General features: G+C 40.2%; 1 protein-coding gene across 4 annotated transcripts in view; it reads left to right on the forward strand.

The window, feature by feature from the left end:
• The window catches only part of LOC135492262 (guanylate cyclase 32E-like), a 44,698-nt gene extending 18,514 nt beyond the window's left edge, over positions 1 to 26,184 (forward strand). For 2 of the 4 annotated variants that reach the window (XM_064778623.1, XM_064778615.1), the window contains exons 2-22: positions 5,951 to 6,038; positions 11,943 to 12,486; positions 13,624 to 14,005; positions 14,267 to 14,401; positions 14,980 to 15,245; positions 15,789 to 15,921; positions 16,011 to 16,171; positions 16,314 to 16,413; positions 16,859 to 16,928; positions 17,108 to 17,219; positions 17,656 to 17,940; positions 18,084 to 18,158; positions 19,272 to 19,437; positions 19,982 to 20,131; positions 20,420 to 20,597; positions 20,760 to 20,900; positions 21,377 to 21,500; positions 22,046 to 22,264; positions 22,798 to 22,948; positions 23,179 to 23,270; positions 23,643 to 26,184. In XM_064778623.1, the coding sequence (XP_064634693.1) occupies positions 12,076 to 12,486; positions 13,624 to 14,005; positions 14,267 to 14,401; positions 14,980 to 15,245; positions 15,789 to 15,921; positions 16,011 to 16,171; positions 16,314 to 16,413; positions 16,859 to 16,928; positions 17,108 to 17,219; positions 17,656 to 17,940; positions 18,084 to 18,158; positions 19,272 to 19,437; positions 19,982 to 20,131; positions 20,420 to 20,597; positions 20,760 to 20,900; positions 21,377 to 21,500; positions 22,046 to 22,264; positions 22,798 to 22,948; positions 23,179 to 23,270; positions 23,643 to 23,909 (3,618 nt within the window). In that variant the 5' untranslated portion in view covers positions 5,951 to 6,038; positions 11,943 to 12,075 and the 3' untranslated portion in view covers positions 23,910 to 26,184. Of the gene's footprint in view, positions 1 to 822; positions 953 to 5,950; positions 6,039 to 11,942; positions 12,487 to 13,623; positions 14,006 to 14,266; positions 14,402 to 14,979; positions 15,246 to 15,788; positions 15,922 to 16,010; positions 16,172 to 16,313; positions 16,414 to 16,858; positions 16,929 to 17,107; positions 17,220 to 17,655; positions 17,941 to 18,083; positions 18,159 to 19,271; positions 19,438 to 19,981; positions 20,132 to 20,419; positions 20,598 to 20,759; positions 20,901 to 21,376; positions 21,501 to 22,045; positions 22,265 to 22,797; positions 22,949 to 23,178; positions 23,271 to 23,642 lie in introns of those variants that run through there. The other 2 variants (XM_064778631.1, XM_064778640.1) reach the window with 2 other exon arrangements.
• Positions 26,185 to 26,554: the final 370 nt, after the last annotated feature.

Consider the following 26,554-nt stretch of genomic DNA (forward strand, 5'->3'; position numbering starts at 1 on the left):
CTTGTGACCTTCTCTTCATAATTCTCGTTTGTTTACCGCAAATATGACTGATCAGCGAATATATCAGTCTCGGCTAGGATATAGATATGCAACTGTTTGTAATATATGTCACTATTAGTTAGATATCCTGTTAGTCTTGGATCCGAGCGGAGATAATGATCGAAGCAACAGGCGATTTGGCTATTCCGGTTAAGGATTTGTTAGCTTTCATTGGAAAAGAAATATTGGTCGATTTGACATGTTTGATACTGTTTCTTGTTTGATGGTAGAAAACGTGAACAACGTTACAAACAAATGTTTTACACGTGTACGCTACTACTAAAATGGATTCGTTTCATCCACAGTTTGGCCTCTCGTTTGCTATCCAACTTACCAACAATTTATGTGATAAGAGGTTCTAACTTTTTTTAATAGCATCGATACGAGGACATTCCTCTGTAATGTCCCAGTTTTAGGTGAAACAAAAGTTCTTTATAACTGGATTTTGTTTTGTTGATCAGGTTTTGTAAGGTTGGAATCCCCACTGAATCTAGTTGCATTTTTGACTTTTCATCTTGTGCAGTGTTATCAAGTTCCGAGGTAAAATCAATTGTTATACTCATCTAATAACATAGTTTGTATTATGTAACCGAAATTCGCAGTTCTGTAATGCCTTCCCACAGAGAATAATAATAACGTACCAAGTATGATTCCCGGTGTGACATTCTGACCTGGTCACGGCTGGGTTATCTCAACAGAATGACATAAATATGATCATAAGATAATACTCCTTTGTTGTAGTCATAATAACATCATCGGAACAGGCGTGATATTTCAGTAAAGGATATATCCGATGCGTATACATTTCCCCGAGGATCGCTCTTGATTAAGGAGTGGTGGTTAATTGCATTGTCCCCTGCCCCCGGGGATAGAACCACTTAGGAGGAGAGTCATTACGAAGCAAGAAAACAAGGTACGATTGTCTGGAGTGGCTACAAGATCAGTGCACTTCCGATTTCTGGGTTGGCCTCAATAATGATATCGAACATGACCGGTGATGGCTGGCATTTGTTTCGCAAAATTGTTGTTTTCCTGCTACAAATATGGACGTCAAGGCTTTAAAGATCTTCAGACTGGATTTATTACCTTCTATTAAACCTGTCTTTCCTCGTAGGCTTGTTAGTTGCATGGTTTCATTGAAGGAAAATGGTACTTAAGTTGAGGAGGGCCTGTGCGATTACTGGAACCAACGTTTTTTTCTGACATTGAAAAAAAAGATTTTTTATCACATCCATATTCGTAACTAAATGAATAACGTGGGGGTGTGCCAATGCATTTCTAACATTCCGGCTGTGTCGGAAAGTATATAATGTCCAAAGGGTGATGTAATTGGCCTACTTAGAATCTATACGCCATGTTGTACATGCAGAATGTTTGATAAAAACAAGTAGTAGGCCTAATTAATTTAAATATTTGCTATCGTTGGAGTTGATCGTCCTAGAATGTTGTCCAATATTGATTTGGAATGTTTTTCTAAGAAACGGTACGAACAACAACCGGACATTGACCTTGGCTTCCTGGTCCATTCTGAATTGGCATGTTGTGCAATCAGTTGGTGGGACGATTCGTCAGCCACGTTCACAGCTGGAGGTTAGCTGAGGCAAATGTATATTTATTAATGGGCATCTCCTGTTTTTGATTCCGTCTGTTAATGACTGAATAAATAAGGTATCTAAGGACAAAGTCGTTTTTATGAATGAATGGATGAGAAGATAGGCCTATATCTCCGTATCTTTGGTATTTGCAAGTAGATTCGTTTTCCTCCATTGATGAATTGGTAGATAGATGAACATTTTTCTTTCTATGAGATGTAATAGACCAGCTTTCTCCGTAGACATCCTTTGAATTCCTGAGGAATAGCTCTAGACATCCTTAACATGTTTTGGTGAAAGGTGGATGCTTTGGGCCATCCAGCAAATGACCTGTTTTGAAATAGTTTCTCTATGTGAATAAATGCGCCGAAGTATCAAGCAAGCCGTTTATTAGTGATAACTATTTAATATACAATGTTGATACATATAGCTTGAATTCATTGGAAGGTGAATGCAACCGGTAACAGTATATTGAATTGTAGGTCAGCCGCCCAGGAGGTCTGTTATGCAAAAATGCAGTATAGGCACTACTGCATGGAACTTGGTCATTCACATTCTAAGCTCGAGTCAAAGGGTATTCGAAAACCCTGGATCAACAAACACTGGACTGGACTGGACTGGACTGGATTCAACGTCACTGCTCACCATCGCCTGCATCAACATGGCGACAACAATGTATTGAGAAACGACGGGGAAATGGGACATGGTATCAGTCTGATAAACTTATAGTGGCCAATTCCATCTTCGCCGTGGCTACCCCATGTGCGATCCGTCTATGCTACACTGTGCATGATATGTGCATGCTATGTACATGAGTGTAGGCGATACACTACGATGAATTATCGATATTATCAGGCCGGTCCGGTGGCACACATCTGCCAATTTCATCATGTTAATGGCGTGTCAAGACCCACAAATCACTCAGATGTCTAGAGCAGGCACTTGTACATATTTCTGTTTACATAATACATAACCATACCTATTCTGTCGTCGCCAATTATCGTAAAATCTACGATAAAACCCGGGCGACTTTTCGGGTGACGCCATGTTCATGATGTTAATGATGGAATTAGGCGGGAAGAGATTCGGCAGGGTTGTGGGAATTGTATAACTTTTTTAGAAAAATCCAGGTGGTGGAGGGCGCTGAGTCATAGTCCAGTCCAGGCCAGTCCAGTCCAGTGTTTGTTGATCCAGGGTTTTCGAATACCCCTCGTCAAATGTATTATTCTTAGCTGGTGGGGATTTGAAGCGAGGCTTTAAAAGTAGCATGATGATGGTATCCAATGGAACAATTTTCTGTCAGCCCAGGAGGCTTACTGTTTTTATTGGTGAGTTCCACAAAAGAAAGGGAATTTATTCTCGAAATGCTGAGTACCATGGCGGGTGGCTTAGCATTCTCTCTTCTTAGTACGTCAGACGGACAAGACGTGGCCGGTAATGTGCTCTCAGTAAAGTGCATATCCATCAACGTAGAATAGGCAAAAACTATTGAAGAGTATTCTATCGATAGAGCTGTTGATCTCCGATAAAAGTCCCCATCCTTAGTCCGTTTACTTCTGCCGGTATTATCAGCTCCGAATACTGATACAATTCTCAATTTACTGAATGAGAGGTTTGAAACATTGACAAAAACTACATGTGTGGTTAGTTATTCACCGAGTTGATGTATTAGCTACAAACCATAACATTCACGATGAGAAGCCCGATAGCAATCTGTCGAATTGCGGTCGTAAACCACGGAGGTAGAAGAAAAATTGCAGTTGAAGTAACGTTATCGTGGTTATTGCAATCATACGAGCACTTCATCGAGATACCCGCCAGCTGGTCAGTTCCACGAGTAGTCCACTGCCACGGAAATGGCCGGACCATCATTATAACACCTCTTTATCTTCGCGTGATATCTCCTCTGCGGAGATATTTTGATTGCTGGAAAGGTCACCCGAATGACAGAAAATGAAGGCGGCCAATGTCCGACACTTAGTCTGTCAGAGGAGTTCGTTTTCGAATGTGGTATTTTTTGGCGTTATCATAAGAGTTGATAGTCTGGAGTCTAGTATCAACCAACGTTATGACTAGCACAATGTTCAAACTCTTTCTTCATAATAACGTGCTGATAGTATAGGGCATTCATTGTCGGTTGTTATAACGGCTGAGCAATGAATGCCTATTATGACACCAGGCAGCTAAACTAAGGCACCTTTTAAAAAACGTCCGTTACAGCTGCTCATAAAACCTCGCCAGGTCAGAGTAAACATTCCCTAATCGTTGCGGCAGCGTTTAGCAAGATCGTCATGCAAGGTAAAAAAGAACAGAGCCATCTTGAATATCAGCCTGTATATTCCTTGGTTTGGGGGATGATATTTCTAGTCTCTGTATTTCATATATAACCGATACCGGGATGTATGAACGGTGTTTCAGTGTTCCCTCTGTCTTCGCTCCGCTAGAAAAGTACAGGTTCCCTGGGGACAATGCGGAGGTGCGGGGCTTCGTAGTGAAGGGAGAATTACAGTATATATATGTAGGCTGGCCTTGGCCCGATGAGGTCAGGGCTAAGACTCTCGAAATTCCAGGAGATTGCTTTCTTGGAAGATCTTTTCCACGCGGACCCGTTTTACTGAATGATTGAATTAGGATCTACAGGTCTGACTTGCTTTGATTAGAATATGATAGTTTTGTCGCGTGAGATCAGGATTAAATGATGAGAGCTTGATTAGAATATTAAATTTGTTGATGTCGCCTTAGCACATCCGTTTCACTGTTATTTTTAGTGTAAATGAAAAAGATCAGTGGGTTTTTTATTGTTTTTAATTTTATTTTGTGAATCACAATGGGTATGCGTATCTCGCATGGACCATTAATTTCTTGGGTTAAACTGTCGCTGTCTGTGCCTGTTGAGGCAGTGAACAGTCCATTAGTGCGAAGAGTATTTATAAATTAAATAAAAAAGTCAGCATGCATGGTAGGCTCTCTATCTCTTAAAAAATCATATCGGTGTGGGTGGAATGTAATGGCTTTTATAACAAACTAAGAATGATATAATATTGGTTTATTTTCTACTAAGTTCTCCCGCTTAAAAAAGTGCCTTCATCACTCGTCGGCGTCATGGCGTAAAGTACATATCAGTCATTGGTAAGTTCTCTCTTACTTTGGGTAACCCAGATCACCAGCGCCCAGTTGATCACTCGATATTAGAGACAAACGCCAACATTAGCGCAACGAAGCGTTATCACTTAACGCCAGCTTTACAGACATCAATCATGGTCAATTGAGCAACCGGAGCCTAGTCAAGATTACAATGCAATTTCGCATCACTCTCACTTTAAGTACACCCCATGATCAAGCGCCTCAAACTTTTATCATGGCCTGCTTATGGCAAGCAAAGGAAATTGGCAACCCCAAGTTCAATATCCTAACCTGTCGCGTTGCCTCATGGAGTTAAAATTATTGCGACTTATCTTTAAGGCTTCTAGCGACGATTATTCATATTCACACAAACCAATACATGATCAATATCCTTTTAAAGTCACACGGATGTGTGTTGTCATGATCCAGATTGGCCGTGTCTGAGATTTTCATTTGTTTGTTCGAGAGCAATTACCTTTCCTTGTAGGTTGAATGTCATATTGGTATCAGGTTTCTTCGTAATGCAGCTCTTATGTAAATGTTTTGCCTAACAAAAAGTTATGACATGTCTGATTAGGAACCTTGCCTCTTAGCTCTATGTTACCGTGTCCTGCTCACTAATAAGAATAAGGTGGCAGAATAAAAATGCCATATTGTGATAAGTAAGGTGCTTACTCCTCATGAAATAAAGGTTGTCGCGAAATAATTGTTCCCAAACCAAATATATTGGCGTTTAACCAGAAAATCCTTGTATCTACTATACAGACATGACGTCGAATTGCGCTTAATACTTAAATTCAAAAGTACATTTTACTTAAGACTCTCCACCAAACGAATGGTGCCAGAAGCCCCTTATGCTGTGATCACAAAAACCTTAACATTTTTTTCTTCAGTAAATCATTCCAATACAGAGGATCTAGTAGAGTGTAAACAAAACTGAGCATACACTGGACATCTACTTGCATTTTTATCTGTGTCAATGATAATTAACCAAAAATATTGTTGTGTTTGAGAGTCATCAAATATTGATTTATCCTTACTTGGTAGCATTCATGATCAATTGACTGGGATTGGTGAATGCTTTCCATATTCTGTTCTCTCAAAAAGAGATACTTTTGTATCGCCATCTCACGTTAATTGGACCAACTGGAAGAAACGCTGTTGGGTAATTCTCTTTACATCTCTTCTTCTTTCAGAGAGAGCAACATAATGATAGCTTCAACTTATTTGCGCCTGATACACAACAAAGATGGGCTGAACATCATACCGTAATTCGTATTTTGGGTAAGTATAATTTAACTTTACTTTTGAAGTGAAATAGCTTGAAAAGTCGATTCCATTTCTAACATGGGCGTACAGCAGTCAGAGGGATATCGTGGCGCGCATGGCAAAGGCCCTGTTGGGAGAATCTTAAATCAATCGGGGAAAAGCCTCGAGCAGAAAAACATCGTTCAGAGATGACCATGGGGTGTCCGGCCTTTATTTTCTGGAAAACGATCCCCTCTCTGGATGTCCTGGCAACACCTATGACTAAGTTGGTTCGATTATATAGCTTCAGGTCTTCGAAATTCTAGGTAGGGGAATGGTGTCCGGAAGAAACAAATACTAGGTATCTATGCCGTTATAGCCAATTGTGGCTGGTCTTTTCATCATCGGTGAATTTGATAACCAATACTCTGTATTTGGTTCCGGTCTTCATTTTTTCTCACCAAAATGAATGGATAGGTTGTCCTGACATTTTTTCATACGAAGAGCCAGTGGGCTACACGACACTCGAACATTACTTTATCACTCATTACGTGACGGCCGAGGCGATCAAAACAGAACGAGTACATGTAATTATTTTCTATTTATATCTCTGGGTGTTTTTTTACTGAGTAGATGCTATTTCCTTTTGAAATCCTACTCGATCTGATTCACCGTTTAGCCACCAGGGGGCGTTTTGTGAAAAACGGGAACGTTGCCACAGGTCACTTACTAAATAAAGGTCGGTTTGCCACCAGCTTTTTATGGTAGGGTCTACTGGTGATGATATACGATGTGTCTTACGGTTTCTTCACTATTTACATTTTTCTGTCCTATTGGTAGCATGTCATCTCACTGATCGTCATCCGACCAATGACATGAAAACGCATCAACAACAATAAAGTGGCCTGTACAATTATTATTCAAGCTCCACTCCGAGGTCCGAGCTGTGGGATATACAGCCCTCAAGACTAACATTCATATTTTGCCGTCTGGCGTCTGCTTATAATGTCCTTACACCCGCCTCATCAGACTCAAGCTTGTTTGCCTAAAAAGGAAATACTGCGTGATAATGGCGACAGCTTCAAAATGGTGGCTGAGACATACTACGATCATTTGACACATATCTTGATACAAGTAGGATCGACTCGCGATTTTCTTCACAGAGGAGGTATTAGTGAAAGCTTAATAGAGTAGCGACTTACAGCGTCTTATTCCATTAGCTGTGAGAGGGATGGATGAGAGCTTGGTATACAGGACGGCCAGGAATAGCAGCTGATGGAAATTATAAGTTCAAGCATCAGCCGCGTAGAGTAAGTGCGCAGAATGTTGACCTGCGAGTGGGACGGTCGGTGAATGGGAAGACGACTGTTTTTTTCTTGACAGAATTCGTTACTTTTCCTACTAGTTAAAATTGCATTCCATTACAATTTCATGTACAGTCTTGAAGCTCACAAGCTCCTGATTGACAAATGCGATTGAAAGTCTATATCCTGTCCCAAGTGAAGCTTGAGGTCTCTAAATGACGCTGTCCCAGATAGCCGGGCGCTAATCCCCACAACATTGCGCAGCTTCTCCAAACATGGCAACAACATGACCCCGTCTACCCACCGAAGACTCGTTTTAGACGCATTAATGGCGTTGTACTTGTCGGAAAACGAGCTGTAAGATATTGAATCTGCTTTATCAAGATCAAATATCATCTACTTAGTATTTTGTTGATATATTTCCCATGTGCAAATGGCCTTCACAATGCCATGTCAGAACTAACAAGATGTAGAGTAAACTTGACGGCCGAATGCGTTTTAGCCTTAGAATAATTGAAGACCGTTCGTTAAAAAGTTGAATATTGTTAATGATTTTGAAAATGTCCAATTCCGAAAATACATTTGTTTTTATGGCCCGGTCACATGACGTTGTTTGTCAAATAAGCGATGGGATCCGCAACGCTCATGTACTTATACGTGTGGCACTATCTATACTATAAAATCAGACATGATACGATGGGCGGGTGATTGGCGAGATGGGTGTCCCCACCCACCCCCGAAAACATACACTTACACAAATTATTTCGCTGATAACACTTCGTTTTAGTAAGATCTCACCAATCATGCCATTTTAGTTTCGTGTTACTTGAGTAAAAGATTCTGCTTGATTCTTGAACTCGCATTGACCCCCCTCTGCCGTCATTAAATAACCGATGGAGGATTAGAAGACTGCATGCTACGGCTGACATTTACGTAATACTTTTGTTTACGATAATTTGAAGTCAATTCTTACGATGTGTTCTTCGGGGCTTCTCTTAACAAAACATTCGCACACACTCAAAGTGTGAACTATTGCACCCATGGTTCTTGTGTAATACCCGCTGCTGCTATTACAATCAGAGAATTCCCAAGTGGCGTTAAGTATCATATAACATCGCTTCTTCATAATAATTGAATAATATATATTGAATTATCTCATACTGGTAACCTTTCATCATCTCTCCTTTTTAGCGCCCCCCCCCCCCCCATCAAGTCACTGAGGTTTAGGAATGTTGCATCCCTTTGCGTATACCACCATGGAAATGCCCAGACACGCCTGCTTGTGTTTCTATACTTCAGAATCCATCGCTTTACTAAACCTATAGTAAACATGATGTTTTTGCCTTCAATCTGCTGTTATTTATAGCAAACTAAGCTCGTCTCGGAAAACGATGAATTGATAAGCTTCGAAGCCTGTTGTCATACATGGCTGGTGACTTTTCAAAAAGGGTCATTATCCTCTCCCACCAAAAACGGCTAACTTGTAAATGGTATCGCTCTTTAAATGCCCGCGCTGTGCGAAACAGACAGTCTCACCACACAATTCGTCATTAAATATCAAGTCTTTACGAAGGTATTAGCTAAGATATTATCATAATGTATTCAATAACAAGAAAAGTGCCGTATTAAGACAAATGATTCAGAATTACTGCCCGGAACGCATGTGAAGCTGTCGCTTCCGCAACTGGTGCGAGAGGCAAACACTTTGTCGACAATTCTTGATTGGAGCTTTCGGTGGACTATCTGTCAACGTTTTTGGCTCTGTTGATCGGACAGGTAGGTTTAGGATTTGTTTGTTTCGCTAAACTGTGAGTTTTCAGTATCTGGTATGCATACTCTGACTCTGACTTTTTCTATTTGCCCAATAACCTTGATGCTTCGTAACACCGTTGATAACATTGTTGTCTATTTGTCGCCATATCTGTTTGCATTACTATCGACGAGAAGTGATAAAGACTAATCTTTATCATTTTTGCTTTCGACTAAAGAGATGAAAACTTTTTAGCTGAAGGCTTGTCATCCTGTGAGAAGCGTTTTGCATTATTCGTTAGCGAAGATTGGAATCCTATCGTCAACTTTTGAAGAGGTTAAAAATGGTCAGCGAAAACATTGCCTAGAGTGTTCAGTATAGTGTAGCCTTCACTTCTTCACTTGTCGGGCCCTAAAAACAAGAGCTAGATATTGATTTTATGTCATTTGATCTGTGTGATTTGTCTAATATTTCTCATTCTGACTATCATTTAGGCAAATTGTTATGCACTTTAGTTTATCTTAACATAATTACCTAACTCAAATTTATTACCCTAATTGATTAGTGAAACCACTTTATACGCCCAATGATGTTTTAGCGTGCATATCAAACCATCATTTTTGACAACGATAATTGACTGCACTTTAACAGAATTAGATCATCTCGAGATCATGGGCAACATTAAAACTTTGTTTCTATATTTAGGCTACACTTTATGGGTTTAAGTTATCATTACTTGATATTATAACCCATGACTTGTGCTGTGTATAATAAATATTTGGAGAATGTGCTGTTTCAAACTACGTCGGGTTTTTTTTCCGAAATTACCTACTGCGGTGCTTTCAGTCAGAACTGCAGTGAAATAATTTATGGTATAAAAAAACTTTAATTTTAACACAAACAAATTAAATCTTTGCAACTTCAAAATAACGAGGGACATATCTGTAGTTTATACATGTGCTACCTAAATTCAGGGCGTGTATGAAGTGAATATACTATGTGGTACAGATAAAATGTAATGGCCTGAGGAAATAATGTTATTTCCTCCTGCTTCCGTTGGTAATAATTGGTATAATGTTATCGAGGTATTTCAGATATATAAGTTACATGCATACTCAGAGCAATGACATAACATATGAGTAAAATCATTTAGAGGGGGAACTGGTAAAATAGAGTGAAATGGGTTGGACTGCTTAGTCCGGCGAATCATGCTTTCTGTCGTCGAATGCTGAACAGTTTAAGCATATCAGGTTGGGCAAATGAAAAGCTGAAAGCGATAGTTAAACAAAGGTCTCTTTAATACCCGGCATACATCAGTAAATCAATCGGTGTCAAAAAACAATTGGATGATCCATACCTGCCCTTCCGCGTCACTACGAATATTCACCCTCATACAGTTTCGATAGGATACGTTTCGTGTTTTCCACGCGCCGGCAGGATAGTTTACAGCACTATCACAATAGGGATGAACCGGTAGTTCCTGGAGTCCTAACGCTATTTCAGTCGAGCTGCTTGGCATCCACATTGCTAAGCTGAATTATTGAATGTTCATTTCCCTGTGTATCATCATGCATCCCGGGCCAACCTGTTTGATTCGCGTGCACCATATACCTCCCAGGCCAACCTGGTTCATTGTACCATCCGGGCCAACCTGGTTCATTCGCGTATTTCATCCTACTTTCTTGGTCTACCTGGTTGGTTCGCCTGTAGCATGTACCTGTCGGGCCTACCTAGTTCATTTGCTTCTTGCATCTCCCGGGCCTACCTCGTTGGTTCGCCTGGACCATGTACCTCTCGGGCCTACCATGTTCATTTGCATGTTATATCCTTCCACTGCCCGGACCTACCTGGTTCATTCACGTATTCCATCCCATCTCCCGGGCCTAGCTGGTTGGTTCGCGTCTTCCATTCTATCTTCCGGGCATATACCTTACTTTGAAAGTAGCTTTCACTGGACAGTTTCACCATCCTATCTCCCTAACCTACATTACATGTTTGAGCACTTTCACAAAAACCAACTTGTCATCAGGCCGAACAGATGATCGACAAAGCAATAGACATTGATTTATTGCGAATAATTTATTGTTTCTGTGGCTATGTTTGGAATACGAGTTTCACCATCTGTCGCTCATCAATGTCGTTCATCGATTACGATGTGTATTCATAAATGTCTGTGAACTGCATTATCCGAGAGCTTCTGTGTACATAAATAAGACAGTTCAGTTGTGGCATTTGTATAGGGCAAACCTGTTGTCTGTATTTGCATTCTCTTTTAATCGACCTTCGGATGTAAATAAAAGGCGTGCTTTACGATATTTACGCTACTTTCAATTTAAACTTGAGGATGAGCTAACATGAACATGATATCATCAGTGGGTAAGTGTTTCATTTGTAATATATTTAGGTTGTTTGAAACACTAGAAAAACAACTATTTAGGTCAACGATGTTTGCAACAACCCAGTACAAATGATTGAAAATGTGAGATGGACAACTGGTATAAAATAATATGTAATATTTTAGTTAGTGCATAGTGTACAGTATGAACTACGAGACTAAAATACTGGGTGATCTTTCCTCACCTGAAAATGGCTAGGACATTTTTCCAAAAGATATTGATAGAATAAGTATACCAGCTACAGGTTATTGGGCACCGTGTTGATTCCACCGTCCCGTCCCATTCCTGATTTCTATTTCACCATTTCAGTTTCAATTGCGTCATGACTTTGTCATCTCTGTTGTCCGAATTATGTAACTTCCTTTCAGGTTCGCCTCTGAAAACCTACTCTAGCTATGGACGTGAAGTACTCTTTCCGCATTACGTTTCATGTACCCCTATTCATGAATTGCTTTTCTACCTCAAAAGTCATCCTTTTTATATTTTGCAGAGACATCATCAGCTGCTGATCTTGTGACTTTCTCATCGGGAACCTACATACGTGATAAAACATCCATCCATCCATCACGGATTCATGGTTGTGCAAGGACGGCAGACTGGGACATGAGTATTCTGCCCGTAAAATGCGCGAGTTGAATTCGCAAATGCGTATCTCGTTCCTCTGTTTCTGGCTTTTCCTCATCCTTATACAGCTGAATATGGTGTGCCTCAACGCAAGGAACTTCACAATAAGCTTTCTTCCCGCCATGTATAATGGAGCAGGGAAAAAGTACGTTGGTGCTTTTGACTATGCCATCGACCAGGCGAATAATGGTCAGATGGTCTCTGAGGGCGAAACCCTCCTCAAGGGCCTAGGCGAGGACTACATGCTCCAGTATGCTTGGAACGACACTCAGGTTAACACTATGCTCGCCTTGAACGCCATGTGCATGCATCATTACAAGAACGGGGCAATTGCATTCATTGGACCGGAGGATACTTGCAACTATGAGGCGAAATTGGCTGGGGCACTGAATCTACCGATGGTCGGATTCGTAAGTATTTCTCCTCGGCAAATGTTTATATGTATACTATTTCGTAATGTTCTTTCAAAACAAAGAAACAAAACACCCCTTTCACAGTCCAATCGTGGGACGAAAACTTCAGGAGACCTAAGATGTTGATGGGGATGAGGTCATAGCTGTCCGTTCCATTGCCATCTACAATCCCCATCGATGCAAATTCAGTCCCATTGGTATATTTATTTCTCATGAATCAGTTCAATAGAACCATTGCAAAACGTTCCTGCATAAATACATTGAAAACATACAATGATGGGAAAGTGACAGTTCTTTTGAAGGGACGTATTCGTTTTTTACTCGTCCTTGAGAACTGGTTTTATTTGGTATACTTATGTTCAGAATTGATCAAAATCAACATTTGTGATGCTTGGCAATCTAATTGATAGGACTGAATTGCTCCCTTCAACTCATGGACATTACCATGGAGCAAGTCAATTTGATATTGCATGCGTCAATCTCTTTTTACGTTTTCTTTGGAGTCCTCCTTCATCTGGTCATAATAATCTTACAAGTGCGAAAGTCAGTAGGGGAGTTATTATCTTAGGAAGAGACATGGTATATAATTGGAGCTAGCCGCTGAGATCAGCCTTTGTCATCTTCGTATCTATAGTGTTCACAGCACAAGAACTCTTTTTTACTTCTTGCCCAAAGGAATTTTGGCGTGTGAGTTGACGACGTCAATTATATTACCATGAGCCTCAAATCTAGTTGGTTTCGGTCACAGGCAAAGCGTTCAGCCTGACAGTGTGATTGTGATCTCAGACCAACTTGTTGTAGTACTGTCAAAAAAACGATCCTATTGTACAATCAAAAGCTAGTGACAAGGCTGTTCATCTTTTAATAAATGCCTCCAGTAACGGTGAACAATAGGGAAAGACTAAGTCACACCGTGACTGAATTTACTTTCACACCGGCCTTTGAATGTCGTCTTTAGTCTCGACCCGTCCTATATGTTGTAGCAAAGATGCAAAGATTTCTAGCTTAAATTTCACCAAAAAGCCTTAGCTTAGATTTGACCAAAGAGTCCTCGCTTAGATTTGACCAAGGCATCTGAGGAAAGTAATAAAACTATTATATATGATTATAACATCATTCATTCTTTCTCTACAGAAATGCAGTGATCACAGCCTATCGGATAAGACACTGTTCCCAACATTTGCCAGAACATTGGTGCCAACATCCAAGGTCTGGAAGTCAATTATAGCCACAATAAAATACTTCAAATGGAAGAAGTTCACACCAATCAGTTATGATGACAGAAAATGGAAAATGACTGCAGATAAGCTCATAGAACTTTCAAGGAAGGAGAAATTAGAACCAAACACGTTAGAGATATTCACCAGGCCATACATGTATTACTCTGCAAAGGAGTTCGTTTTACTTAACACAACTTATTCTCGTAAGAAACCTAATGACAAACATAACCCAAATATTAAATCCAGTTCGAAAGAGATAAGGGATATCATTATGAAAACTAAGGACGAAACTCGAAGTAAGTATTGTCATGTACTTTATCAAATACGCTATGGTTTATTTTACACAGTTTCAAAGAGTCTGAACGCAAGACTCGTTTTTGAAGTAGGCCTAAGAGAACGTTACTTTAAAGAACAAAATACTGGTCATGTGATGTATAATGGTACGGCCTGAAAGGTGCGGTTGGTGTTACTACCCATGGTTTATGTTGAAAGGCGTTTCACAGAGTTTTGATTCTATATGTGGTCATGTTAACAGACGAAATTTCCAATCATTTCAGTCTACGTTTTCCTTGGTGATAAGCACGAAATGCTAGATTTCATGCGAATGCTGAGTAAGATTGTTGATCCAAAAGACTACGTTGTGATTACTGTTGATATGGGCGACAGCCTCCGAAAAGGACATTTCTACAAGGGTAAGCTCATTAGGACCTACATCACGATTGTGAAGACTTGGAAGCAAAATTATCTTAGGAAAAAAACTTACTGGTTTAATCAAATTGCCCCTTAATCACCCAGAACATAACGCGAGAACAGGACAACGAACATATGACTTGACACTGAGGGTAGACCCAATTGTCCAAAGCAATGGTTACAACAGGGCACGAATGATCAGCATTAAGTGACAGTTGGGCAGCGCAGAGCAGTTATTTCAAAACAAGTATTAGAAATTGTGGCAGAGTGTTGATCACTTAACTGTAGTATACGTTTCTTCGTCCTCCTTATCAATGGGCTAAAGCTCGTTCACAGTCACATTGAACAGTAATTCACATTCACAGAAATATGCCCATAATTAGATCCCAGAGCTCGTTAGATGGTTGAAAAGCACCCCGTTTTGCTCCTTCAAACCTGCACTGTTTCGGTTGCCATACATGTATCATGCCGCCGGGTCAAATGTTGACGTAACTTTGACGTGATCAGATTAACTATATATCATTATGACTACATCTTCTTAGCAAGTAACGACCATCTATCTCTATTCCTACCACTGCAGACGGCGTTGAAGGTCTCGATAATAAACTTTCTCCCGAGAAAAATACGACCTCCGAAGGCGTTGAAGAAGAGGAGAAGAAACGAAAAGACTTCGAAATTCTTACAAAAACCACAAAAATTGCATTCCGGATGTCTTTGGTGATATCCCCTCGAGATCCTGGTACAACGAATACACGGTATGCACACTTCATGACTGGGTCGAAGGATCGGAGTAAGAGTGTGTTCGGTGTGCCTGTCATACCCGGCCTTAGTGTGCCTTTTGACGAAGTAAGTAAGCCCAAATGGTTAGTCCGAGTTGCCCTTGAGTAAAGACTTTTCGCGAATCTCTCGAAAAGTCAACGTGAACGCCTATCTCTTTCGAACTCCTGGTTGCGAATTCGAACAATGAGAAACCGTTCACGTTGACGTTCCGGGCGCTTTGCGAAAACTTCCTATATATGTTTCATGCATTAATGAAGTAATAACTGATGGCAGCCTTTCTAATCACACGAATTCCATCTCATCCAAAGAAAATTCAGAACTGTTAAACTTAACTTCTTTAAAATCATCTTGTGTTTAGATCAGAAAACGCACTACCGGTCACCGTTTTCTTTCTCCAAAGAGAAGCATGATACACGTAAAACTTTTGTCTCAGAATTCAGTGGTACATGAAATTACCCGACTTGGTATATCAAAGCCCAAAACAGCAGTTGTTTTATGGGTTTTTTGCATAAAGATCATAACCACATAGAATAAAAGGGCCGTTGCCTGCCTGAAATAAATTATCAAAATAGGTTTTGCAATTTTAAATTATTCTCGTATTTGTTTAAGACTTATGCAGTAGCCCTTTACGATGCCGTATATATCTACGTCCGTGCCTTACATGCAGTGCTCAGGAACAAGAATGAATCGGTCACTGATGGAAGAGCGATAGTCAAGCGAATTTTCAATACAACATTCGAAAGTAAGTTATCCCATTGGTTCAATACTTTTCGGCCATTTTGTTAAGCCCATTTCACAGGCAGCTCGTCAACTTGACATTTTTGCTTACAGGCATCAAAGGCCACAGTGTGTTCATAGACCAGAACGGTGATGCCGAAGGTAACTTTACTCTACTTGCCATGAAGGAAGACGCCAACGGTACGTTGGCGCTGAATCCGGTTGGAAGCTTCAGAAATCGGAGATCGCAGTCGTCGGAAACAGCAGACTCGCTGGTAAGTCCAAAATATGTTCTCAATAAGTGAATAAGAAGGTTTCGCAACCCTTTCGAACGAAAGATGGATGTTCCTATTTCATTAGCTTTTTACTGAATTTAGCTAAAGGTTATCATCACTGTGCTCTGGTTTCACTTTTTAGGAACTGAAGCTTAACGATACCATAACTTGGCTAGCTGGAGCGGTGCCGCCCGATGAGCCGCCATGCGGCTTCGACAACAAGGGATGTGATAAGGAATTCAGTAAGTGATCGTTTTATTCATGAAAACTTTGAATTAAGGAACTGATACCGAACTGGGTGTATCGTATGTCTCACCCAACAGTGCAATGGTGTTTGGTCCAGCGGTTCAGTATTAGGGAGTTTTCGCAGAACCCCCAAAACGCCAACGTGAATGCCTATCCCATTGTGCGATCTCCTGATAACGGTCTTGAACAATGTGATCGGCGTTCCGGGTGTTTTGTGAAAACTTTTTATTGATGAGAGAACCAATATCGACAATGAGGTAACAATTTGTATGGTAAAACACCTCAAACTTGATATCTTTTAGGCATAAGCCACCCAGAAACTGCTGTTGATCTCTTAAAAACGAACCGAAGAGGTTATGATCGTCTCACCAAAACGTCATGAAGAACCGTCCCTCGTAACAATTTCCTTTTTTTCATAAACCTGAAATATGTCCTTTTCAGATTGGACAGTGGCTACGATATGCATCATCTCTGCGTGTGTTATACTGATAGCAACCGTGTTTGCGTGCAGGTAAGCCTATACTCACGCTGTCGTTTTCTCTTAAAAATGATTATTTGACATCCGGAAGACCCTGTCAACAGGTTGTCACTAACGCAGAATGTCATTCAAGACATTGGTAGGTGCTTGAATCAGGGTATTTCACAGATTTGACAGGGAGGTCCTAAAGTAAACTGCTTTTCCATTTCCAGGCACTACCTTTATGAGCAGAAACTGGCTAGTCTGACGTGGAAAGTTGACTTCAAGGAGATTGTGATACCAGATTATAACGATGAGCCACAGACCATACAGAGCAAAGCAAAGGTAAGATAAGAAAGGTTCCTTGAGTGAGACCAACGTTTCTCAATAAAGATAGAGGTTGCGAAAGCTAAATTGTAAACCTATACATTAGGTATATCGGATAATTGTTGATTTTAATTTCATTTCTAATAATACGTTTGCATCTATTCGCAGGGACTGATGATAATTATTATTTTTGAGAAGGCTGAACGCTGAACGCTAAATAAACTCATTGAGCAGTAGAGTGGGAGACCCTCCTTCAGAAAAAAAATGTCAACGTTTAATGGGCCTTCCCGGCTTCAAAGAATAAAAATCAAGGCCTATATGATGTGATATTTTTAAGAAGCGACTACCCATGCTACTGTGTGTGCGGAGGGTTCACATGTCAGGGCAAGCGAACTCACACATCCAATGCATCTGTTCAACGCTCTGAACATCATTTCATTTTCTCTACTTTCAGAATAAAGTTTGCAATCAGTACAGTTTTCTCTCGTGGGGACCAAGCGAGGTATCAGAAGCCAAGCCCTCAAGACATGTTTACACTAAAATGGGTTCACACAAGGGAATTATCGTGTCGATTAAACATCTAAAGAAGAAGCACGTGGAAATGAACAGAACAATTAAAAAAGAACTCCAGTCCATGCTGAAAATCAATCATGATAATATAAACCGGTTCATTGGCGCTTGTGTAGACCCTGGAAATATTTGTATCATATCAGTGTATTGCCAAAGAGGGAGTGTTTATGTAAGTATGTCATGTTTCTTTGCTTTAGTGCAATCGCTGCTCAAAACATGTTGTCACATTGTCGATGAGTATTATCAATATCTAGATCACTTCGTTATTTTGCCATTTGCCCCGAATCTGAAAGACTTATCAATTTGTTTCAGGATATTCTTCGCAATGAGAACAACATTGATCTCGATGAGATGTTCATCAAGTCCTTAGTTGCTGATCTCATTAAGGTAAAGCTGCATCATTTATATTCAGTATTATAAATTTGTTGTTGTCACTGTTGTTTTAGAGAGCCATCTCCATCAACACGCTTTAGACATCTTAGATGCATGTGCATGCAAAAGATATTTTGCCATATTTTGAGATCCTTAAGTGGTCCAACGCTAATCACGTGTTCACCTATCATGTCTGAAATAATCTGTTGCAAGAGGTTTTGGCTTCAATCAGACTTCTCAACATCAAGTATTACAAACCCAAGGTCATCGACTCTCCCTCCCCCAAAATCGTATTAAGCCATTTTGAATTAAACACTTCTGTCGGCTGACAAGTTAAAGAATGACACTTCAGGCATTTTCGTCTTGTATAAAGGTTCCTTTCGGAGATCGTCGTTTGCATATCTGGCAACATTGACGATGTTAACACTCAGATAAATTCGTTCACAGGAGAGCACTTTCATAGATATCCACACGGATAGTAAAAGAAATATAATGTGGGCCAAGTTATTACTGTTAAACTTTTACATATACGGAGAAAGTAATCTCGAGGACTTCTGTTTTAAGTTACAGTTGTATGCATGATGCAACTGTAAGAAGGCAAGTTTCCAAACATGGACCATGAAAAATCAGTTGTGTTGACATGGCTTCAGATATTTGGTTTCAGATAAATTCCAGAAATAAGCCATAACTGTGAAACATGTTGGCCGATAAACGTCAATGTGACTAAATTATACCTTACGCCATGGAAACCGATACCAATGGATTCTTGATACTCGGCACTTTGGGGCTTCCTTCATTTCGACTTGGGCATAAATAACACTAGGTTGAAATATAATCAAGCATTCTTTCCGCAGGGGCTTCCATCTGAACTGATATGAATAGTAGGTCGATATGCATTCGTTATATTTTCTGACCGATTTCCCCCATTGAAAACATCCAAAACGCATATCTATTAGACCAAATATCTTACGTAGCGGTATAGTAACGTTACAATAAAATTCGTGTTCTCTATTCACGAAACAGTGTCCTTTAAAATCCTTCTGAGAGGTCAGTGACCAGGCCTATGATATGCGTGCAAGTCATAAAATCGATGATTGACCTCTGAAAATTGATTTTATTGTATTCTAGGGCATGATATACATCCACGAAAGTGAAATAGTTGAACATGGCAACTTACGGTCGACAAACTGTCTGGTTGACAGTCGATGGGTGCTACAGATCTCAGGGTTTGGTCTTCATCATTTCAAGTCGGTGGATTCCTTCGAGTGTTTCAATGAGGACGAATACTACAGTAGTAAGTTTTCCTTTCCTCATCAAGGCCAATATTGAGCTTGTTACTCAGTATCCTCACCAGGTCGAAATGCCATTTAGGCCCTACTCCTTAGATGATTTTGAATCAGCGCCACAGTTGACAGAAGTTGAACAAAATTTCCAGATTTTGTATCCGGTCACGCCTGCACAACGCAAATTTTGTTCCTGTGATCATTCCTGCGCATATGCATCTTGATATGAAATCGGTAATCTTTATTTCAATCCTGGTGCTGACCAAAGGTTCTCAGTGGCCTATTTGATATGGCCTCCTCCGCAAATACGAAGTCTTTAAACTTCAGACTATTGTCGAAATTCAAAGGAGAAGAATTTTGCTCTTTACATAGCATGTGCTCTTGACATTTTACCTCTGTTTTACAGAGTTGGATTGAGTTTGTGTTAATGACTTTGAGCCTATTCATGAACAGGCACCAGCAGAGGAAAACTGTGTGGAAGATCACATGTTTCGTTGTACGTCTATTTGACTAAGCAAACATACTTTAAACACCACATTCGCTTCTTCTTTCCAGAACAGTTATGGCGTGCCCCGGAATTATTACACCAGCCGAAGCTGTTTTGGAGAGGGACGCAAAAGGGGGATGTCTTTTCGTTTGCAATCATTCTCCACGAGCTCGTCACGAAAGGTTTCCCCTGGGGCTACTCTGAACTCTCACCCAAAGGTTGGCGTCATTTTAGCCTCATTGTCACCGGTTAAATCGCCGCACTCATTCCGAAAAGGGAGAGAGGTTTAGCCAGAAGATAGTTTTACTCAATTTAACGGGTGATTTTGGGGAGAATTTTGTCAATATTTTGGACACCTCTTCTTTTGATTCCGATGTTGGGGAAACATCACATGGGTTGTCTATTACGATGCTGTATAAACCTCATATTTATAGGTCATTTTTGTAAAGGTGAAGTCAAATTAAATCTCGGATACTGACTGTAACTGGTTCTGTCAATCCTTTCAGAAATCATTTCAAGGGTAAAAAACCCGGCTGAAGAAAACTACTTCCGTCCAAACACTGCCAAGCTTATAACTCATGACTTCATATTGAAGTGTATGGAGGACTGTTGGAGTGAAGACCCCGATTCCAGGCCAGACTTCAAATACATTCGCATCAAACTGAAGCCAATGCAGCAGGGACTGTAAGTGATTCTCATGTTATTTCCTGTGCCGAATGAATATTTGTGGTTACCATGGCAAATTGATTTCATCACATTATATACCGTACTGTAGAGCCCTTACATACATTTATAATTCAGGCTGAGCTCTATATATTGTGTATTACGATTCATTTGAATTTTCAGTCGGTCGAATATATTTGATAACATGGTCTCCCTTATGGAAAAGTATGCCCATAATCTTGAGGAACTCGTTGATGAGAAAACGCAACTGCTATCAGAGGAAAAGAAAAAGACCGAGGCCCTTCTCCACAAACTTCTACCAAAGTGAGTATCAGTGCTGTTCATTTCGTTTCGTTTCCCTCCCGAGGAGAGCAAATCAAATCAATATCAAAATGTGGGTATCACTACAGAGTGTCTGACACTATTGAGAACGTCTTTAGCTTGTTTAGTGGGAAAGGCTACCTCAGTGTGAGTCTGTGCCACGTTGTGGCATCCGTCGTAGTTTTGTAGTTTTGTTTCGTACCCTATTTCACCAGACCTAATTGTCACGAATCGTCAATGATAACTCGCCAGCATAAATATCTACCAACAAAATACACTGTATGTTGTCTTAAAACAAAACCCCCGTCGCACCCAGGCCTGAATTCTCGTTGTTCTTCAATGTCATCAAAGAATCTTCATGGCAAATCTTGATAATATCGACCCTTACGAAACAGCGTTCAGGGTGGTCGGCATGCCTAAACTGGCAAGGGCAATTAAATGGAATGCTAGTTTAATGGATCTCATGCATTTTTCTACAGGTCAGTTGCTGAACAATTGAAGAAGAATTGCCCGGTGGTTCCAGAACAGTATGAATGTGTTACTATATACTTCAGTGATATCGTTGGTTTTACTGCTTTATCTGCAAAAAGTTCCCCAATGGAGGTAAGTATTCCTAAAAAGGGCACTTTTGCTGAATCAGTTCTTCTGCAGAAGTTGGCTAATCCTCGGACAGTTTGGTCATGGGTTAGTGTATGCCGTATAGCTTTTCTGTATTCCCATCAATATAATTGTGTTTAGCTCTCACTGATGGATAACTGGCTTAACCGTTACATCAATGAGAATCGGAAATGTTTGGTAATTCACGTCGGCCTTAGTTAGTTGGTCAATTGGTTGCCAGACTGCAGCACACAGGGGTTGCATAGCCAAGTACCAAAGGCACATCGTGACATCCCTGTCTTTAATGTCGTGATGGTTTATTCGTCCATTTCTAGGTTGCAGCACTCAAGAATTCACGCTATGACATTACAGAGCAATATTTTCATCGATTACATGCAGTTCGTTTGGTTTTTTGGAATGTTCTCTTTTCTGATAGAATTTGACAGTCCTGTAGGACAACCGATTTACTCTTGTGCGCTTGTAACAGACAAATCTGATATCGTCAAGATGAAAATCTGTTTAGTGAATGATTTACTGAATTCATTTTCTAGGTGGTTGATCTCTTGAACGATCTCTACACTCTCTTCGACTCCATCATTGGTCACTATGACGTGTACAAAGTAGAGACAATCGGTGATGCATATATGGTAGTCAGTGGCCTCCCCATTCGGAATGGAGACAACCATGCAGGGGAGGTCGCATCCATGTCATTACACCTGCTCAAGGCCATCAAGTCGTTCAAGGTAGGCTGCCGCCTGGAGAAAGTAAATGTAAGATGTTTTTACAGTATTCATCAACAGTTTGTAGATTCCCTCAGCTTGGAGGTGATAGTGGATTAGTATTAGAATTGGTAGTAACAGTACAGAGTGTATCAAAAAAATTTAGGCTTAGTCTCGGCAACTATTAAGTTTTTCATTGATACACTCCGTATAGTCTATAGTTTGCGTTTACTAAGTTACTTTGTTTATGTTTATTCGGTTCTTTTTGTCATTGTTTACCCTTTCTTGTCTCGCTGTTCGACAGTAATGCCGATACATCAGCTATCACATACAAATAACGATGCACCGGCTCACCCGTAATAAAACATCCCGGAGTTATATACTGCCACCGCGGAGAATCGTCCACAACGAGCTACCTTAGACGGCATTGTATATTTCAATAATGACGGCGATCAAGCATCATGGCTGGGATCAAATTGAAGTATGTGAAAGTGGGTAAAAAACTTTAAAGGGAATCAAGATGAAACTGATATTCTTTGAGTCGAGGATAAGCAAAGTAAGACACCACCGGATTTCCGTTGCAGGCGCGACACCGTCCTGAAGAGACCATCCAGCTGCGTATAGGCATTCACTCAGGGAAGTGCGTAGCTGGCGTAGTAGGTCTAAAGATGCCCCGATATTGCCTATTCGGGGACACGGTGAATACGGCATCAAGGATGGAATCGACGGGACTTGGTAAGTGACTTGCTGACTAGGATCCTTTGTGCCCTGCAGGTGGGCACCTGGGCGCGCGTCCAATGGGCTAAAGGATCTCCATTCTTATTTATGGCCATTCACCGTAACACCGATGTGAGAGATGCCCTTCTTTATTGTCTTTCCAGCGGTTGTCATCTATTCGAAACGCATTCAGTGTGTTATGATAAAGCACATCGCATATTTCGTGTACATGTATTTTCTATTTTTAGCTCTAAAGATCCATTGCAGTGGTGAAGCGAAAGCCATTTTGGACAAGCTCGGTGGTTATCATATCGCGGAACGCGGACTAGTCAATATGAAGGTGAGATTACAGCCCAAATCACAGTTGACATCCATTATAATACGGCAATTTTGTATAACCAGGTGATTTAGAATAAACATTTGGTTATACATTTATCACCTCCAAAATAATTCCTTCGCGGAACTACTATATAAAAAGCAGGCAAACCCAAGGCAAATTGTTGGGCATTCAGAAGTGTACGTCCGATTATTGGTCTTTCGAGTTGAATTCGTACTCCCGTCTCTGAGAGACGCTAAAGTTACCGATTGTCATCTTCGAACTGGCATCTGTTCGCGTTAAGTGTATGAATTCGGATTGGGATTCGAGCCATCACTTCTTACGACAGGATTCACAAAGATGACTAATGACACAACATGTCTTGTTTTCTTCCAGGGTATTGGGGATCGCACAACCTACTTTCTAGTCGGAGAAGACGAAACCCATAGACTGAGACGGATATCGAAAGATCATACAATGATCAGTAAGATAGACATGCCCATCTGCCTCTCAAACAGTAATAGCACGGGTAGTATATTAGCTCCCTGTGCGTTGGAACTTGACGATGATCTTTCAGAAAGTCCAACGTCCGCCCTCTTGGTCAACGGGGGTATTCCTAATGAGGGAGTCCACAAGGCTTCTTCAAATGAGTTTCTTGTCTGATCATATAGGCGATTTCTATAAGATGTGATCCAAATTGGCATTAATTGTTTGAAGGTACCGTTCAAAGGATATATTCAATTATGGTGCTGTGGGGTGGTTGACATCAACACTATCATCAACCCCATGATATCCTGAAGTGGTCAAGGTTATTTTACGGGTTAAGTCCTGTTCGTCATGTGATAAAGTGGACCTCGTTGCAGAGAGTAGTACGGTACATATCCTTGAATAAAATACTGTTGTACGAAATGTCTCGGAAGAAATCATTTCCTATCATACGGATCGGGTTGGTTGCCACCGCAGTCGATCAACCAGTGGCAGTGGGAATCCATCATGATTGCGATCTGTGTCTGCGACAGCGATGCGTTAGAGATGCGATTCAGTGTTTATAATTGACCGCACACTGTCGTAAGCCAGCTGCAGACCAAATTGTAATAATGGTGAATCCCCACATACGAAATGGCGATCATCAAATTTTACATTCCGTTTAGTGTAATTACTCGCATTTACTATAAGTATGACCTTGACACAGGTTAGGTATGTCATTGTTTGAAAATAGCTCATGCTGTTTTAAGTTATCTTCCGTCATCTTTCATCTCTCATTTTACATTTCATTCTAAACATTTTCTAACTGTGATTTGTCAGCAAGATGCTAATTCAAAATCTGCTTTATTGTGAGCTTTACCGACTGGCTGCTGAAAATGATGCATGCGTCCTTTCAATCACCTCTAATTCCTGAAACAATATGCTTGCAATTCTTTAGGTTAACTATCAGTGTGCCAAATTTGGTGCTTCTAAACGTATTTGGGCAATTTTTTCCTTATAGCCTGAACTGATACTTTCTGTTAAGTGTTATCACAATGATACTTCCTTCATTTAGCTAACAATCTAGCTTCTTATTTACCCTCCTTACCCATCCCATGGTGTTTTTAGATCAGATTGTTCCATGTAAATGAAACAGGTTATCAGTTAATAGGCACGCGACAGTATTTGTTTATTTTAGATAAATGATTGTATTTCAATCTGTTAATTAAATATTTTAAATTGATTTTGTCATTCTCGTAATGGTTATTCGTGATCTGTTGCTGCCACATCCGATGTAAATGGTTCATAATGTAGGTTGGTTGGTTGAACGTAGATGACATTGTATAGTCTTTTCCGCAAGGATGCTTGCATTAACAATGCCTGGTTCGGAATCACATACATGCAATCCTACATGTAGTATGTTTTCCTTCCCCTGGATTCCTCACCCAACTTCTACCCAGAGGCATGACTGAAATAGCTGAAATATAAGCCATTGATGGATGTTCTTCTTTATGGGAGGATAATGCTTATCGCTTAACGAGAATATAGGAATTCAGATATACCCTCGGATTAGCCGTTTTACCGAGAAATCTACTACGTCATACAAGAAAATATTTTGCCGTCTTAAATGTGATTGTTATTTGTGGACATATCGTGAGTCAAGTTTTTTTTAAATGTACCTTGCTCAGAAATTTTCAATACAAAAGACAAAATATATGAATGTATGAATTCGCTTCAGAATTATTTCTGTGATGAAACTGTAACGACTCCTAGTTGGCTTGTATGGCCACTTTAGGCCTCTGAATAAACCACAATATTAGTGACGGGTATAGAAATAATTAATACACCTACCTGTACATGTACTTTGAAAACAAATGAAACATAGAGCTCCCTATAGACTTGTTAGTTGATAGAAATAAAGACTAGTAAATGATTTTACCAGAGTTATGTATATAACAGTCCAGTGTAAAGGTACCTGAAGTTTTCAGTAAAAGCATTTACTAGTCTTTTTTCATATTACCGACCTATATATCATGCCCCTCTAGAAACATGCAATCACCTGCCTAAGTAATTATATTGAAATGAATCGAGTGTAGTGTTAGTCGTGTTGGTGTTAAACTCGGCAGAGCCGTGGCGCATTTTCTGCGTGCCAATTAACTGGGTCCTATCAATAAAATGTACAGCCATTTTCATTTTCTATATCAACAGTACATAATTATCCATCATTTCAATTAAAGGTAAACTCATTTTTATTTTCTATGTCAACAGTACATATTATGTATCAATTGTTTCCATTTCAACGTGTTTTACATATGATATTTATCATCCACTAAAGTATTATTAGCATGTGTACATAAGAAAAGTGCCTTTGCTGAGCAAGGGGTCTATATGAGACAATCGCTTAATAACTGGTGATTTAAATAACTTGTATATACATTGTATTTCAAGAGACAAATAAAAATATTTCTGTGAATTGATGTGGTTTATGCTTATTTTGTTGACTGTGTGTTTCGAATAATAAAGGTCCTTGGCGGCTTTTAGCAGAGCCGTGGAAAACTATGATTATCATCTCCTTCCCTAACAACTATTGCGAAAGAAACACTCAGCAAAATGACTGTCTGCCACAACGACCAACTGAACTTCGTATGGCATCTATCGGGATAGTTTGATCAACAACCAGCAGAGCATATCCTACCACCACGCATCTGCTTGGAACGACAGAGGGAATTCACCTCTGAGCTATGTCACCGGTCACAGCTGCTCCCTACCTACTTTGTTCGTTGATTATTTATGAAGTCACACCAAAGACCATCAGTATATGCACAAATGTATCTTCGAATATA

This window comes from Lineus longissimus, chromosome 1 (assembly GCF_910592395.1).
Source record: "Lineus longissimus chromosome 1, tnLinLong1.2, whole genome shotgun sequence".
NCBI lineage: Eukaryota > Metazoa > Nemertea > Pilidiophora > Heteronemertea > Lineidae > Lineus > Lineus longissimus.